This window comes from Euprymna scolopes, chromosome 21, assembly GCF_053919585.1.
Source record: "Euprymna scolopes isolate OS-2025 chromosome 21, ASM5391958v1, whole genome shotgun sequence".
NCBI classification, from domain to species: domain Eukaryota; kingdom Metazoa; phylum Mollusca; class Cephalopoda; order Sepiida; family Sepiolidae; genus Euprymna; species Euprymna scolopes.
In genome coordinates this window covers 69,641,887-69,657,348 of record NC_136502.1, presented here as the reverse complement: position 1 = coordinate 69,657,348, position 15,462 = coordinate 69,641,887, and the positions used below count along the sequence as shown (strand labels likewise).

The window sequence follows — 15,462 nt, the reverse complement described above, 5'->3', positions numbered from 1 at the left end:
TGCTTAAGAGCAACAAAATCATAATACCAGCCCACAAAGAGGTATATTCGAAGAACTCCATGAATCAAATCAAGGAATTGAGAAAACCAGACAAAGAGCTCATTCAGCTGCATACTGGGTAGGAATGAATAAACATATCGAAGATATAATGCTTAATTGTCACAGCAGCCAAAGTATGAGGCAAGTATGCCTGCAGAATCGATGAACCAGCATGGAACCCTTACTTAACCTTGGCAATAAATCAGCAGATTTATTCTCAATGGCGAGGAAGGAATATCTGCTTGTACATTCAAAGTTCATTCATATGATGCCTCCACTCCACCTCATCATCAGCTGTCATCAAAAACATAAAGGCAATATTTGAAGAATGAGGTGTACTGGAAGTTTTATACTTGGACAATGTTCCACAGTCCACGACCAAGGAATTTAAAGTCTTTTCCAGATTGTACAGCTTCCTGCACAAGAAATTGTCTCCACATTACACAAAATCTAACAGATTTGCCAAGAGGATGGCTGGAATATGCAAAAACATACTGATGAAGGCAAAAGAAAGACAGTTATCTAGTAATGATGGCATACAAAGCAACACCAATGTCTTCAAACATCAACTCTTCAGCAGAATTACTTAAGGGCTAACAAATACAAACACCATTTGTATCCAAGCAGCAACTTGGCAATGTGCAGACAAAAGCAGCATTAATGCAGGACAAAGAGATCAAAGAACTGTAATGACAAACAGCATAACAGATAATATTTACCTCTACATGTAAGGCAGAAAATCTATGTCCAGCATGAAAGTAATAGAAGTCCAGAATCATTCAGCATTCTGCTACAGCACCCAGATCATGAGTCTGAAAGTGGTAACATCCACTGAAGGAATAGGCAATCTATCAGGCCAGCTAGAAAAAATTTGATACCTGAAGGTAGATCTGACATACTACACACATCTAGAGAAATTGTATTACAAAGGGAACTGCACATCAACAATATTCCAACACCAAACACACTTTAGAACAGGTCATCACTAGACCTTAGTCAGAGGAGGAGATCTGAAAACAGTGGATCTTCTAGAACTATCTCCAAGCTAAGAAAATACCAAAGATATATAAAGGCCCCCGAGAGACTAGATCTATAAAGTTCCCGCACCCTTAGACAGGTGGTGGAGGAGTGGGGTTGGTGGTGGCGGTCACCACCACCAACCCCGTTCCTCCACCACCCTCCCCTCTTCAATGTAAACAGAATTTTTGTGAAATGTTAAATGTTGGTGTTGTTGCTTACGGAAAAACAGTTAATTAAACTGCAGAAGCACATGTTAAACGCCAGAAGTTCTATAATTGAATACCCGACACCACCAAAAACAGAAAACATAAAAATATGTTTTTGTAAACTTGTGAAAACTTTTTTTAGATCAATTTAAAAGCATTAAAAACTAGATAACACAAAAAAGTGAACCACATTTTTTCTTTTTTTTTTTGTTGAAAAATGTCTGCTCAAGATTCCTCCACGATGTTTTAAGACTATTCACTACACACATATGCACGTGAACGTATTATGTAAGAAAACACTACTGAAGGTGATGAAATAGCGTAAAATAGTCCCAGGGTTCAGGGGTTCATACCATGAAAACGGTAAATTTGTGACGGGTTTAATTATCAAATTCATTGTCAGTGACCTCGAATACCGCTACAAACCAAATTAGAGTGGTCGGTGTTCTTGTTGTAGTATAAGGTAATGTTTACCAAATGTTCACAAGCCAAATTAAAAAAAAAAAATGGCCCACACAGGCCAAAATTCTTAACAAAAACAAAACAGCTAAATTCACAAAATTTGGCCTAAAAACGTTGAGTTGTTCCAAAATAAAGTAATATTAACAGCATGGTGTGTGCAACAGCAACATTGTAGCCAGTGCCGATTTGGAATTGTGGGGTCGAACTTGGGTACGTCAGCCAAAACTTTTTGTGTTGTTTACATTCAAAATGATTTTAAAATCCTTTAAAAATTGACAGATAGAAAATAAAATTAAAGTTTATGGCAAACCTGAACGAGCTTTCTCCCTACTGGAAAATTATTATCGTCGATAACAGACTTAACTTTCATATTAACAGTGTTATATACATCAAGTAGCACGAGTTATCTCCCCTTGGCTGGGATTACTCCCACCATCACCATTGCCTGCAACCTCCCACCACACAATCACATGGTATATTGTAGTAGTAAAAATTACAACTCCTTCTTTAGTGTTAATAAAGCTTCTGTTCTGTTAACACGTGTGTCACTAAATTCTCTCCATGTTCTTTCTAACCTTTTACTAATACAGTCCACATAATACAACATGATGTCAGAAAACTCTTTAAACTCTTTTTCAAACTGTTTTTTAACATGTTTTATTAACTATTTGCTCTTATATATATATAACAAAAAACTATGGAATTTCTGCCGCACCCCAAAGAAGTAAACTTTTCATCAGACAATTTCGGATAAGAATGGGATACATGGAAAAACCAATTTAAGTTATTTTTACAAGCAACAGAGTCAGATAAAAATCCGCAGAAGGTTAAAGCATCGATACTATTGACCTCAAGTTCGAGAACGAAGAACAGAAATACAACTTGGAAAATGTTATGGAAAAATTCGACTTGCACTGTCAACCAAGAAAAAAACTAACTTTTCTCACATACCAATTCTTGACTTGCAAACAAAAAGGAACGCAGAGATTTGATGAATATGTCACTGAACTACGACAGAATACAAGCAAATGCGAATTTGGAGAACTTACCAAGAGACTAATAAAAGATATTCTTCTCTGTGGCATTAACGATAACATGCTTCGAGAAAGGATGCTGAGAGAACCATCGTTGGATTTAGAAAATGCAATTCAAGCAGGGCTCAGTGCCAAAGAAATGAAGAGATACTCTAAAATAATGGCCACGTTAGACACAGAAAATATATCACTAATTCGGGGCATGAAGAAAAACAGAATAGCAAAAAACAAGATGTCTTCTCATGCAACCTTTAAACAAGAAAACAAAAAGCCCGCCAAAACACAGTACTGGATTGAAAAATGTACTTATTGCTCTGGGTTGTACCAGAAAAACAACTGTCCCACATACAACAAAACCTGTACAAACTGTGAAAAAAAAAAGAGCATTATGCACGAATGTGTCGAACAAAAAAGAAAAAATTATACAATGTCGGACAATCATATAACTCAGACCACGTGGAGTCAGACCAGTTTAAGTTGGACGCCATATTGAAAAAAATATACACGTGCTCCAAACTGACAAGTGGAAAATAAAACTACAAGGTACTGAAACATTTATTAATTTTAAAATTGATACAGGAGTTGAAGTGAATGTAATACCAGTAAAGATTTACAACACAATAAAACCTAAACCTAAATTAATGAAAACAATGATAGCACTAACTGCATATAATAATACAAAAATGCTGATAATAGGAAGCTGCATGATGCAGCTACAAAACAAAGACATAAAAATAAATACCCAGTTTATCGTAGCAAATACTAATGCAAATGCAATTATTAGTGAAAACACAGCGGAAAATCTGGGATTGATAAAAAGAATATATGCGATAAATAAGACTGATATAGAAGCCCTAATAGGAAGATACAAGCATGCTTTGGTGACATCGGAAAATTACTGGTCACTCACCACATAACTGTAAACCCAGATATAAAACCCGTTATAAATCTCCCCAAAAATATCCCATATGGCATAAAACCAAAATAAAAAAAGGAACTTGAGAAAATGACAAAAATGGGAATAATAAAACCCACTGAAGAACCTCTAATGCACCATGAAATACCAGTAACACCATGGACAAAAGTTGCGACAAACATTTTTTATTTATACAATAAAGCATATGTTGTAATAATAGACTACACAACGAGATACTTTGATATCCACAAACTTGATGACTGTAAATCACGCACAGTGATCAAGAAAATAAAAAACACTTTCGCAAAATTGGTTTTCCACAAATAGTGATCAGCGACAATGGACCTGATGTAGAAATTTAATTTTCTGTCTTTCCTTCTCTATCCCTCTCCTTCTTTACTCCCACTCCTTTCTTGGTGTATCTTGTGCTGCTACTGCTTGTTATATTGTGTTGAATGCGTGCATTTTGATTGATAAAAGGAGATATCTGTGCCATTTTGTTGGAAGTTTTGTACACGAGAAAGAAGCCGGCTCGCTATCCCGTGTCAAGAGAAAAGACGTTAAAAATCGCAAGTTTAAACAAAAGAAACCAATGGTTTGGTTTCTTTTTCTTCAATCGGGATTCGTCAAGGAAGGTGACACAGAATTAGTCAGAAAAGACTGTTTAAAAAATCAGAGTTCTAAATGAAATTACAACAACCTCTTCACCGAGGAAGAAAGAACTATTTTAAGGCCTAGAATTGATCTTGTAAAAAAGAATACTAACTCCAGTGAGGCGTTAGAATTCATGTTAAAAGGAACCAAGGAGTCTTCTATTACATTACAGAAGATTTGGATTATTTTCTTGGATTGAAATTTTCTCGAATGAGAACATTTAAGTTAATGGTGTAAGGGAGGTAATTTACATGCACCCTTTTTTAAAAAGATTAAGTGTTGACATGTTTTATTTAAGTTCTTTGAGAATCACCAGAGGGACTAATTTGGCAGACACTGTTATTGGTGAACATAAAACTGACTATATCTTTCTTTCCCTATTTACCTTTCCATTTATTAAAAAAAAAAAAATTGTTTATTGTAGTATTCTTTCGTTTTTTTCCTTCTTGTTGTGCAATGGGATAACCTTCATTGGATGTCATGATAAAATTCACGTTACTGAGTATGCATCATCAGAATTTAGACAATTTGCTAAAGATTGGGATTTCAGACACATCACGACAAGCTCGAACTATTCACAATCCGATGGACTAGTAGAAAGAAACATACAAACTATAAAAAGGACACTAATAAAGTCATTTGGAAGCAACGAAGACCAATATCTAGCAATGTTAGAGAACTGCTCTTTGCTGACGATGCTGCCCTTTCTGCACATTCAGAGGAAGTGCTACAGCGACTCATGCAGCGGCATGCAAGGAGTTTCGTCTAACCATTAGCCTAAAGAAAACTGTAATCATGTGCCAAGAAGCACACAATGCGCCAACCATCTCAATTGATGAACATACCCTTGTGGTGGTGGACAGGTTCACATACCTTGGTTCGACCATCTCTAGCAACCTCTCCCTCGATTCCAAGCTGAATACAAGGATCGGCAAAGCAACAACAGCAATGGCCTGCCTCACCAAGCGAGTGTGGGAAAATGATATGCTGACTGTAACATCAAGATGAGAGTCTATCAGGCAGTTATGCTGAGCACTCTCCTATACGGTAATGAAGCATGGACCCTCTACTCCTACCAGAAAGCTAGGCTAAATGCTTTCCACTTTCGCTGCATCCACAGACTGCTTGGTCTGACCTGGCAGGACCGTGTCACCAACGTTGATGTTGTAGCCAAGGCTGGGATGGCCAGCATGTATGCTCATCTTGATGACCAGATGTTTGTGTTGGCTGGGCCATGTGAGCTGGATGGATGATGGACGAATCCCTAATGATCTTTTGTTTGGGGAGAAGGATGTCTGCAAGTGTGACCTGAGGGCCGGCAGTTTCAGCCCCTCGAAGCTTGAGATTGCTGACTCAGACCATGAGGGCTGGCAGACCACCATCCGGCGTGTGGCTGAGACATCTGAGATAAAGAGAACCACACGTTGGCGGGAGAAGCAAGCCCGTTGAAAGGGGAGGAAAGACCTAGCTTCGACCCCAGGGAGACAGAAAAGCTACATCTGCAACAACTGTGGCAGCTTCTATGGCTCCCGCATCGGCCTGCACAGCCACACCACAAGCTGCAACCCTCCGACTGAATCAGGACGTGAAATTTTATGATCTATCAAGATCGATGGAGCCAACAACAATAACATCTTCATTTCATGACAAGTACGTACGTGAAGCTTTTTTAAAAAAATAAGTATAATTCTAAATAAACACCATTTTTTTTTTATCTCTACAATCCTTAAGTCTGGGTTGCAAGGTTGTAAAACACTACGAAATCGCCTAAATAATAGACTCCCCTAAATGCCCTAATCCGTAAGGATGGGCCTAAAATGAGGCATCATTTCTCGAATTCATATTTAAAAATGACCCCCCACTCTAAAATTTAGCTGCGTAAAGTAGTAGCTGAATGTGTGAATCTATAATAATACTAAAATGTTATTTATCACCGATATTAATTTTAATTTTTTTATTTACATATAAAAGAAATAACTATTCTCTTCTTTTTGCGTTTATTTGTGATAGTTAGATCTGATAAATTATGTAAAATTGAAATCTTTCTTGACCGGATGTTGACGGTGTAGAAGGAAAAAGTGTTCCTCGTTTTGAGTCTGTTTTTGTATTAAAATAATTTACCCTATATTTTCTAGGAAATATTGTGTCGACTTAACTCAGAAATTATATTAATTGTAATTTTGTATTTAAAATTATAAACAATTTCTTTGCGTCGTTTCTTTCATTAGAAAGAAAGTCGTTATTTACGCGTACGAAATCGCAATGAAATTATTCACCGTAAACTGATTACAAGTTTTCTTTGCTTAATTTTTCTGAACATCACATTTCTGTTATAAAATTTAGCGTTATTGAGAATTTTAGAAAGAGTAGATACAATATTAAAAAACAAAACCTGCATTTAATTGAAGCCACAAAAATAATTTAGATAAAACTATAATTTTTTTTCTCTTGAGCGTTTTTCCAGTGTAAAAATAAGAAAGGCCGACCAAAAAGTAAGTTTCGCATTCCACAGTTTTTTCTTTGCATTTTAAAATTTTAATCTAGAAAAAAAATACATTCCTTATGTCCATTTTTATTTCAGAAAAGTTATTTAATTTTTTGGTGCTAATGCAGAGAGTGATCCGCGCTATTTTTTAAATCGTATTTCCACGTTTAATGAAAGTTTCGATATGTTTTTTTTTTTTTTGTTCAATTGTAAGGTTTAGGTAGGGAATAAGTAAAAACACCCTCCCCATGTTAAGAATGGCTTTTTAAATAATAACGTTATTATTTTAGCACGAATCACTCTCTGCAGGAGTACCAATTTTTTGTGTGTATTTTATTTTCGCTAACTGCCTTTTTTTTTTTTTTTTTTTTTTTTGCTATTTCATTAACGAAACATCGAACGATGGACACTTTTGACCACAAAAAAACAAAACGTACTTTATAAAATAAGCAACCAAAAATCATTATCATTTCTTAAAGATTTAATACTAGTTTAACATATTGTTGGTGCTCCCACTAGTACCCCGAAAAAAAAAAAAAAACGTTAATTAATCCGGTTGGATTTACAGAGGGTCAAAAGGGTCAAATCTGCACAAAGGACAAACTATGCAAAATATTTCGAAATTGTTTTTTTTTTTTTTTTTTTTAATATCGGATTGGTAATTTCGATTATTAAAATTGTTCGACGCTTTTTTACGATTATATATCCGAAAGTCTGCAGTTGTAAACAGAATAAAAATGATTAGATTGACAACATAAACATAATGCTATAAAAAATTGTGCATAGACAATGAAATTTTTTAAATTTTATTTTATTTTTAAATATTAAATGAGAAACCATTTTACACATGTCATCTGAAGGAAAACATGTGAAATGTGAGTAATGCACTTATTGATCCGTGCTGAAATAATAACATTATTATTTAAAAAGACTTTCTTAACATGGGGAGGGGGTTTTGTACCTATTCTGTACTTTAACCTTACAATTGAATTTAAAAAAGAAAAAGAAAAACATATCATAAAACTTCAATTAAACTTGGAAATACGATTTAAAAAATAGCGCGAATCAGTAGGGTCTGCCAAACGATTGTGAAAAATAGACCGCATGTTTCCGTGACGTCAGATTTGTGTTACGAACTATGGAAAAGCAGAAGTGACTTAATGATATCTTAAAACCTTTGTTTATCTTCAAACTGCAATTAATAATTAATCTTTGTTATAATTTTGTTAGGTTTTAAGATTTACACAGTTTAACGATTACGGGTTTCCATATTTTGTTCGGTAAAAAGAGACAAACAAAATATGAGGGGGGCTACAAAATGCTTAATATTTGTGCAATAATATTTTAAAATTGGTTTTAATCTGGCGATAAAATAGTTGACAAGAGTCATGTTTATATTAAAACTTAATATTAAAAAAAAATTTGAACACAATTAATTAAAAATCTATGTTATAACAGAACATTTTGAAATAATGGAATTTTAATAGTTTTAATCTTTTAAAAATTAATTAATGTTTACGAAGTTTCTTTTTCTTGACAATTCAACTGATTATAGTATATTTTAATAAAAAAAAAACGCTATTAAAAAAACAATATTAAGTTTATATCAAGTTTTTAATTGCAACTTCAAGGTAAATTTTTGTTCAATATGTGTATTTAAATTTAAAAAAAATTATATTTTACTTATTTGAACACTTATGTACCACGATGTAATTTTAATTTAATTTATCATCCTAACTTTTTTACCATTTAATAGAAAAGGCTTCAAATAAACTGCTAATATCTTTTTAACATTTTTTACAGCATACAAAAATAATGAAAATGCGAGATAAAAATCATGTTTACATTATCGACGCTTTAAAACAACGTTCCTATGTAGTGACGTTTTTTAAGCCGTTCACACAATCATGTTTTAAAAATCTAGTAAAAATTAAATAATAATCATATTCATATAAATTGCAATCAGAAACATTCAGGTTAACATACCCCCCCCCCTCCATCCTCCTTCTCCCTGCTTTTTTTTTTTTTTTTTTTTTTTTACAAATAGACAATTCAGTTATGATAAAGAAATCATAACTTGTTAATTTATTCTGCATTTTTTAAAACAATTTGTTTTATTCTACTTCTCTTATTATTTAGGATGCTCCATATATTGCAATATTGGATTTAGAGTTTACTGTCTAAAAGTCTTGACAAAAGTTGAGTGTAATGCAATTTTTTATGGTACTTTGTAAATATTGGATATACAAAAAGTGCAATTAAGAAATGATGACCAGTTTATGTGCAGGTTATGTATAAGACAATGTTGACAGATGAGAACTTGGATATGGAGAAAGTATATTTGGATGGTGAGGTTGTTCGAGAGTTTTGTTACTTTAGTGATACCATTGGAGCACAAGTAGGAGCAAGTGCTAGTGTGATTGCAAGCAATTAAGAGTAGAGGGAATAAGCTTGGTGACTTCTACCATTACTAAACAGCAGAGAATTACCTCTGTTGATCCAGAGAAGAGTCTATTAGACATGTGTCTGTAGGGTGATGATATATAGAAGTGAAACCTGGCTAGTGAGAGTTGAGGACGTGTTGCATGGAGAGAAATGATATAAGAATGATGTGATGAATGTGCATTGTGGGTTGTTAAAGACGGGCTTAGATCTGGAGTTCAGAAGTCGATTAGATCCGGATTGTATAGGAAAATGTGCGCAGAATTTGAGACTTTGATGTTATGTTCATATTGAAAGAATGGGTGAGAATTATTCGGTAGATGTAGAACAGTTAAAATAGCACGTTCAGATCACAGAAGGTAATGGAAAACATGGGAGAAAGCGATAAAAATGGACTTGAGAGAAAGAGGAATAAATAAAAATGTGACTAGTGATAGGTAAGTTTGGAAGTAAATTTCTAAAAGCCGTCCACAACATGTCAGCATGTAAAACAAAAACTAGATTGAAATTGATGAGTTATATAGTAGATGAAAGGAGGTGTATAATTTTCTCCAATCCAAGTGAATTGTTTTGTAATTTCACTCACAAAATCCAATTTAAATTTCATATTTATTTACACTTTAAAACTAAAAGCTTCAATTTTAATATTGTTTCAGATGTCCACAATTGGTCCATCTTTAAAGGAAACATTTTGAATATTGGTTAACAATTTCGGCAAAAAAACAATGGATTTGAATGTTGAAAAGCGATTCAAATGTGACGTCTGCGAAAAATGTTTTTCGCAAAAATTCCTCCTCCAACGTCACATGAGGATTCATACAGGGGAGAAGCCGTATCCGTGTCCTGTCTGCGGCAAAAGTTTCTCTGAAAACGGCGCATTGCACAAACATTTCCGCATTCACACCGGTGAGAAGCCGCACGAGTGCAACGTTTGCGGCAAATCGTTTGCGCAGCTTGGTCATTTGCAGTCACACATCCGCATGCATACTGGTGAACGTCCATTCCACTGCGACGTCTGCGGTGAATTTTTCACCGAAAAACACAAACTTTTTCTGCACAATCGAACGCACACAGGCGAGAAGCCATATCCATGCGACATCTGCGGCAAATCATTTGCACAGAATTACAGCCTTCAACGACATCGCGTCATCCACCGAGACGACCTTGTGTATACATGCAAAACATGTAATAAGGAGTATTGCCGTTACTATAGCTTGCAAGCTCATCTGCGCACACATCGACCACAGAAAATGTACGACTGCGACGTGTGCAACAAATCGTTCAATCAAAAGAGTCACCTGCATATTCACATGAGAATACACACGGGAGAAAAACCCTACCGATGTGAAATGTGCACCAAAGCATTCGGGCAAAATTCGCACTTGATGCGACACATGAAAACCCACTTCAAGGAGACGTCTGTTATCGTCAACATCTAAAACATACACATAACATCTTTAGACTTATTCACATTCTTCAAACTATTATTCTCATCTTCATAGTTATTTTCATAATATTTCTGCAGATGTAATCTCCGACTTTCTTCAGGTGCATCTTTTTTTAACTTTAGAACCAGTTCAGAACTTTGAACTGAATTCATTATGTAAATCACAAAGTAGATTATTCTTATTTCTTTTAACCATGATCAGGTAGAAATGTTAATTCATAGTTATTGTTACCTATAATAAGGATTGAACCTTCAACAATTAATTCCTAGTGAAGATTGAAGGTTCAATCCTTATTACAGGCAACAATAGCTATAAATAATATAATTTACACTTCTACCCAGTCATGGTTGATGGAATATTAACAATCAATAAATGAAATGAAGGGTTCAGTTTGGAATCCTCTATACGTTCTAGCATTCAAAATAAAGATTTCCAAGTTTTAAAACTGACGAATGCTGGAGATTACATTGAATAAAATGGTATGAAAATAACAAGCAAATTCTGAATAAGACAAATTTTCAAAAGTTCGGAAGCAACTTTTGAGCTTTTCATGAAAGACAAAATAAATGAATACATGGATTTCAATAAAATATATTTTGAAAATCTGGAAATTAAAGGATCCTGGTATATGAGATCACTTTGAGGAAGTCTTAAATCAACAAATGACCACATTTCTGGATAAAAGTACTTTATCAGCTGATGACAAAAAAACTGAAATTAAAAAAAATGTATGATTGAGACCTCTAACGTAGTATGTGGTGTAAGCAAGCCTCACAGTTGGCAAAAAGAGAGATGATGGTGGAATGATACTGTTGAAAGATATATCAAAGCTGAACAAGGAATGAAATATTAGCAAGGAAACAACAGCAGAGTATAACACAGCAAAACACATTGCTAGACTGATAAATTTAGTGTATCGAAACATTAATCCAAAGCGATCAATCGACTGGCAGGTCAGATGCGATGAGAAAATGTGATTGGTAAAAAGTTAGTGAGCAACAATTCAGGTGAACTGACCAATTAAAAAAAAGATTTGGCTGGATTATCTGTTCTTTTTGACTTCTCTTTTCTGCCGTCTATTTGGCTGAATAATTAGACATGGTCAAGGAGCCAAGAAAACCATTTTTAACATAGGAAAAGTGAAAGATAATCATTAATCAGAAGGGACCATATCTTGCTTGTCACTGTCCTGCTGTCTGCAGAGCAAAAACTGGAAGTAAAAAAACAGCAATCTTGACTTTAACCTATGGCTGCAACATTATGAAAGGCTTTTGAATATAGAATTTGATTGGTAGGCACCATTAGAAGACTTATCCATCCCAGTTACTATGGTTAGCATGGTCATTTCTGAAATGAAATCTGTTAAAGTGGCTTGACCATCTAGTGGTGGTCAAGATGAAAACATCAGGTGATAATTGATGTCTCAATGATTTTGGACTTAGCTGCTACAATCATTAATGATAAACATCTCTTGATTGACTGGAAAGAAAGCTGCATTGTCAATTTGTATGAATGTAAAGATAATGCTTTTAAGCGAGGCAATAATCATAGCCTGAACTTAATAGAACACGTTATAAAATTTTGGTGGTTGGTGTCAATTGATGAGTCTTATTTTGACTTTGTGCCAGGCAGAAGTACAACTGCTGACATCTTTGTGGTGCAAGAGCTAAACGTGAAACACTTGACAATCAAGGAAAATCTTTACATAACTTTTGTAGATCTCGGAAAAGCCTTGGTTCAGGTAACGAGGAAACTTGGAGTAGATGAGTGGATTGTATGTCTCGTTTGTTAATGTTGTGTGCTAATGTTTGGAACAGAGTTTGTGCTTAAGATGACTACAATGATGAATTCTATGTGAAAGTTCAAGTTTTTTTATTCTGCACTCTACTCTTCATCGTGATGATTGAGGCTCTGTTACAAACATTTTGCATTGGTGTCCCATGAGAGGATCACTGTGTGGATGATCTTATTGCAAAATTGCTTGAGGAGTGTGTTGGGAAGCTTTTGGTATGAAAAGAATCTATGGAACAGAAAGGACTTTGCTTGAATGCAAGTAAAACTAAAATCATGATCTGTGGTGCAGGTCTTGACCATCTTAAGAGTTCTGTCAGATTTCTGTGGGCTCTCTGCCACACAGGTATTAGCAGCAATAGCATTTTCTTTTATGGTTGCAATTGCTGAGTGCACAAGAAGTGCATTAGACTGAGGCGTTTGGTAGGAGATCTGAGTGTTAGATGTGCCTGGCGTCAGATGTAAACACAACCCTTGATAGCAGTCCACAGGCAAGTGTCTAAGCAAGCCCTGATGAGAGGTGGTAGCTTTCTTTTGTTAAAGAGAAAACTTGCTATCAACTTCTGGAGTCTGAACTGAGCACGAAAACCCGAGTCAAAACTGCAAGCATTACTTCTTGTTGTTTCACATATACAACTCTTGTTGTTTCACATATACAACTCTTGTTGTTTCACATATACAACTCTTGTTGTTTCACATATACAACTCGCAATCATTGTTATGGTTGCTGACTAATGAAAAGTGATTATGATTTTAGTAGAAACATAAAATCCTCAAACGACAGAACTGTTACTGATGAAGGATTTGCAAGTGAAGAGGGTCATTACACTTGCAGTTATGTTTCTTATATTATTTGAAATCAGTTTGGTATAAAAAAAAAAGTGATTGAGGTTCATGTTGTACCACACTTTTATTAACGCATACAGAGATTACTCAGTTGAACATGAATTCTGAGAGTCATAGTACACTTATACTCTGTTGGTTTACGAATGCGTTCTGGCTATTAGAATAGCCCTCTCACAGGTGCAGATTCATATCCTACTTTGAGGTCAGCATTTGTTTGAATGTAATTTTTGATAATTCAGGCTGTATATCTTCATTAACTGTATATAGATATAATTTCCATAAAAAGTATCAACTTTCTGTTCAATACAAAATATGTACTTTTAAAATGTTTCATTAAATGTCTGATATTTATAATCGATATATATATATATATATGTACGTATATGTGTGCATACCGGACAATTGTGTTATTAAACAATCAACGATACATTTGAATATATTTGTTTTATTTTGTTTATCAGAAATACATTTTAATTTTTACCTCGTAAATTAAAAGGTCAGTGGTTTTCTGTGGCCTTGCAAAATTTTAAAGTGGTTTTGAAGCCTTTAAACTGTCAATTCCAAATGTAATTTTTGGCTAGAATTAAAGTTTATCGTCCGAAAACTCAGATAGTAAAGTTCTTTTCTTTTTTTCTTTTTTTTTGATTTATTAATTTTGCTTTTATAAACCAAAGAAAATGTTTTTCATCATTCTAGCATAACAAATTTCCACAAAAAAAACAACAAAAAATGGTGTAATTCACATTTGAAGGTGGGATACAATAAGTACAACATTAACCATTTCAGAAGCATGATTCATGACATTCACGCACATTATATGGAAGCTGATTGCCTGTTCAACGAGAGGAGGAGATATCGACATCACAGAACAGAAGCAAGTTTAAATAAATTATTTAATGAAATAATTATAATGTGATTCATGTGTGACCATGCAAGATCCACAATGCATAATGTATTCAAATAGAAGTGTACGCCATTTTGAGTTTCAGAACAATTTCAGATGGTTCGCTGTTACACACAAGTCCTGGTAGGTGACTTGTTTGTAGTAGACAGTTCCACAGAACAAAATATTCTTACCGTGTCGAAACCCGGGAAAAGAACATGTGAAATTGCTCCAGAAAAGGTTTAATATTTATGAAGCAATTCTGGTTTCTGATTGGTTTGTAGCAGAACGTGAATTATTTGATTTGTCAGTTCTTAGCAGCATCGTTTATAAATAGAATCGTCCGACTGTGTGGGATCATACCCCATTATAAGCCGAAAATATTGCAACACAATTCATGTGCCAACGTCCAATCCTTGAATGTGCATACAACATTCCCAGCACAAGAGAATGTACATCTATTATACACTTTTTTTAAAATTTTTTATTTAACTTCAGTAAGTTTTAAGATATCAAAGGGCTCTCTCCTGGAGCAAACACTTGATTCTGTTATGATTTAAATTTATATCCGAGGGCTCTTTTAAGAATAGATGCTGTTCCCTTTATGGCTGCTATTTGTATATCGTTACAGCTTGGTCTTCCAGGGATTGCTTCAAAGTTCTTTTTTTATTAAACCAGTTGCTCCTATCACAACCGGTATAATGTTTATTTCTTTCAGAGACCATTTTTTTAGATCATTTTTTAGGTGGTTGCATGTGTTTCCAACTAAATATACTAACCGTCATTTCCACTAAGAAAAGAAGAAAAGAAACAGACTGATGTAATAATTCATTTTTTTTTTTTTTTTTTAGGGTAGGGAAAGTGAGATACTTACATTATCGCAAGTAATTTTACTAAATGAACTAAAAAATAACAAACTGTTCATGATTCCTCTCTTTGCTTAAGCGTTTAATTTGGGGAAAAAATGTTTATGTATTCGGCACTTGGTGGTTTGGAAATGAGATTATTCTACATTAAATTTAAACTGGAAAGTGAACACCCTTTAAAAAACTGATTTTTGTGTTTGAGATCATAAAAGAAAAATAATTTTATTTTATCACTAGATATGTACCTGTCCCAAGATGGGTAAAATTAATTCCCTGAACAATTTTGCACCACTTTTATGTCTCTCATTACAAAAATTAAAATCAACATGTATTACTAAATCATATATCTAGAATACTTATTTTAATTTTA

At 34.3% G+C, this 15,462-nt stretch overlaps 1 protein-coding gene across 3 annotated transcripts in view; it reads left to right on the top strand.

Annotated features, from left to right (window-relative positions):
- The window catches only part of LOC145242453 (uncharacterized), a 190,839-nt gene extending 176,886 nt beyond the window's left edge, over nt 1-13,953 (top strand). For 2 of the 3 annotated variants that reach the window (XM_080105508.1, XM_080105509.1), the window contains one exon: nt 9,915-13,953. In XM_080105508.1, the coding sequence (XP_079961634.1) occupies nt 9,984-10,697 (714 nt within the window). In that variant the 5' untranslated portion in view covers nt 9,915-9,983 and the 3' untranslated portion in view covers nt 10,698-13,953. Of the gene's footprint in view, nt 1-6,420; nt 6,824-9,914 lie in introns of those variants that run through there. The other variant, XM_080105507.1, reaches the window with a different exon arrangement.
- The last annotated feature ends 1,509 nt before the right edge of the window (nt 13,954-15,462 follow it).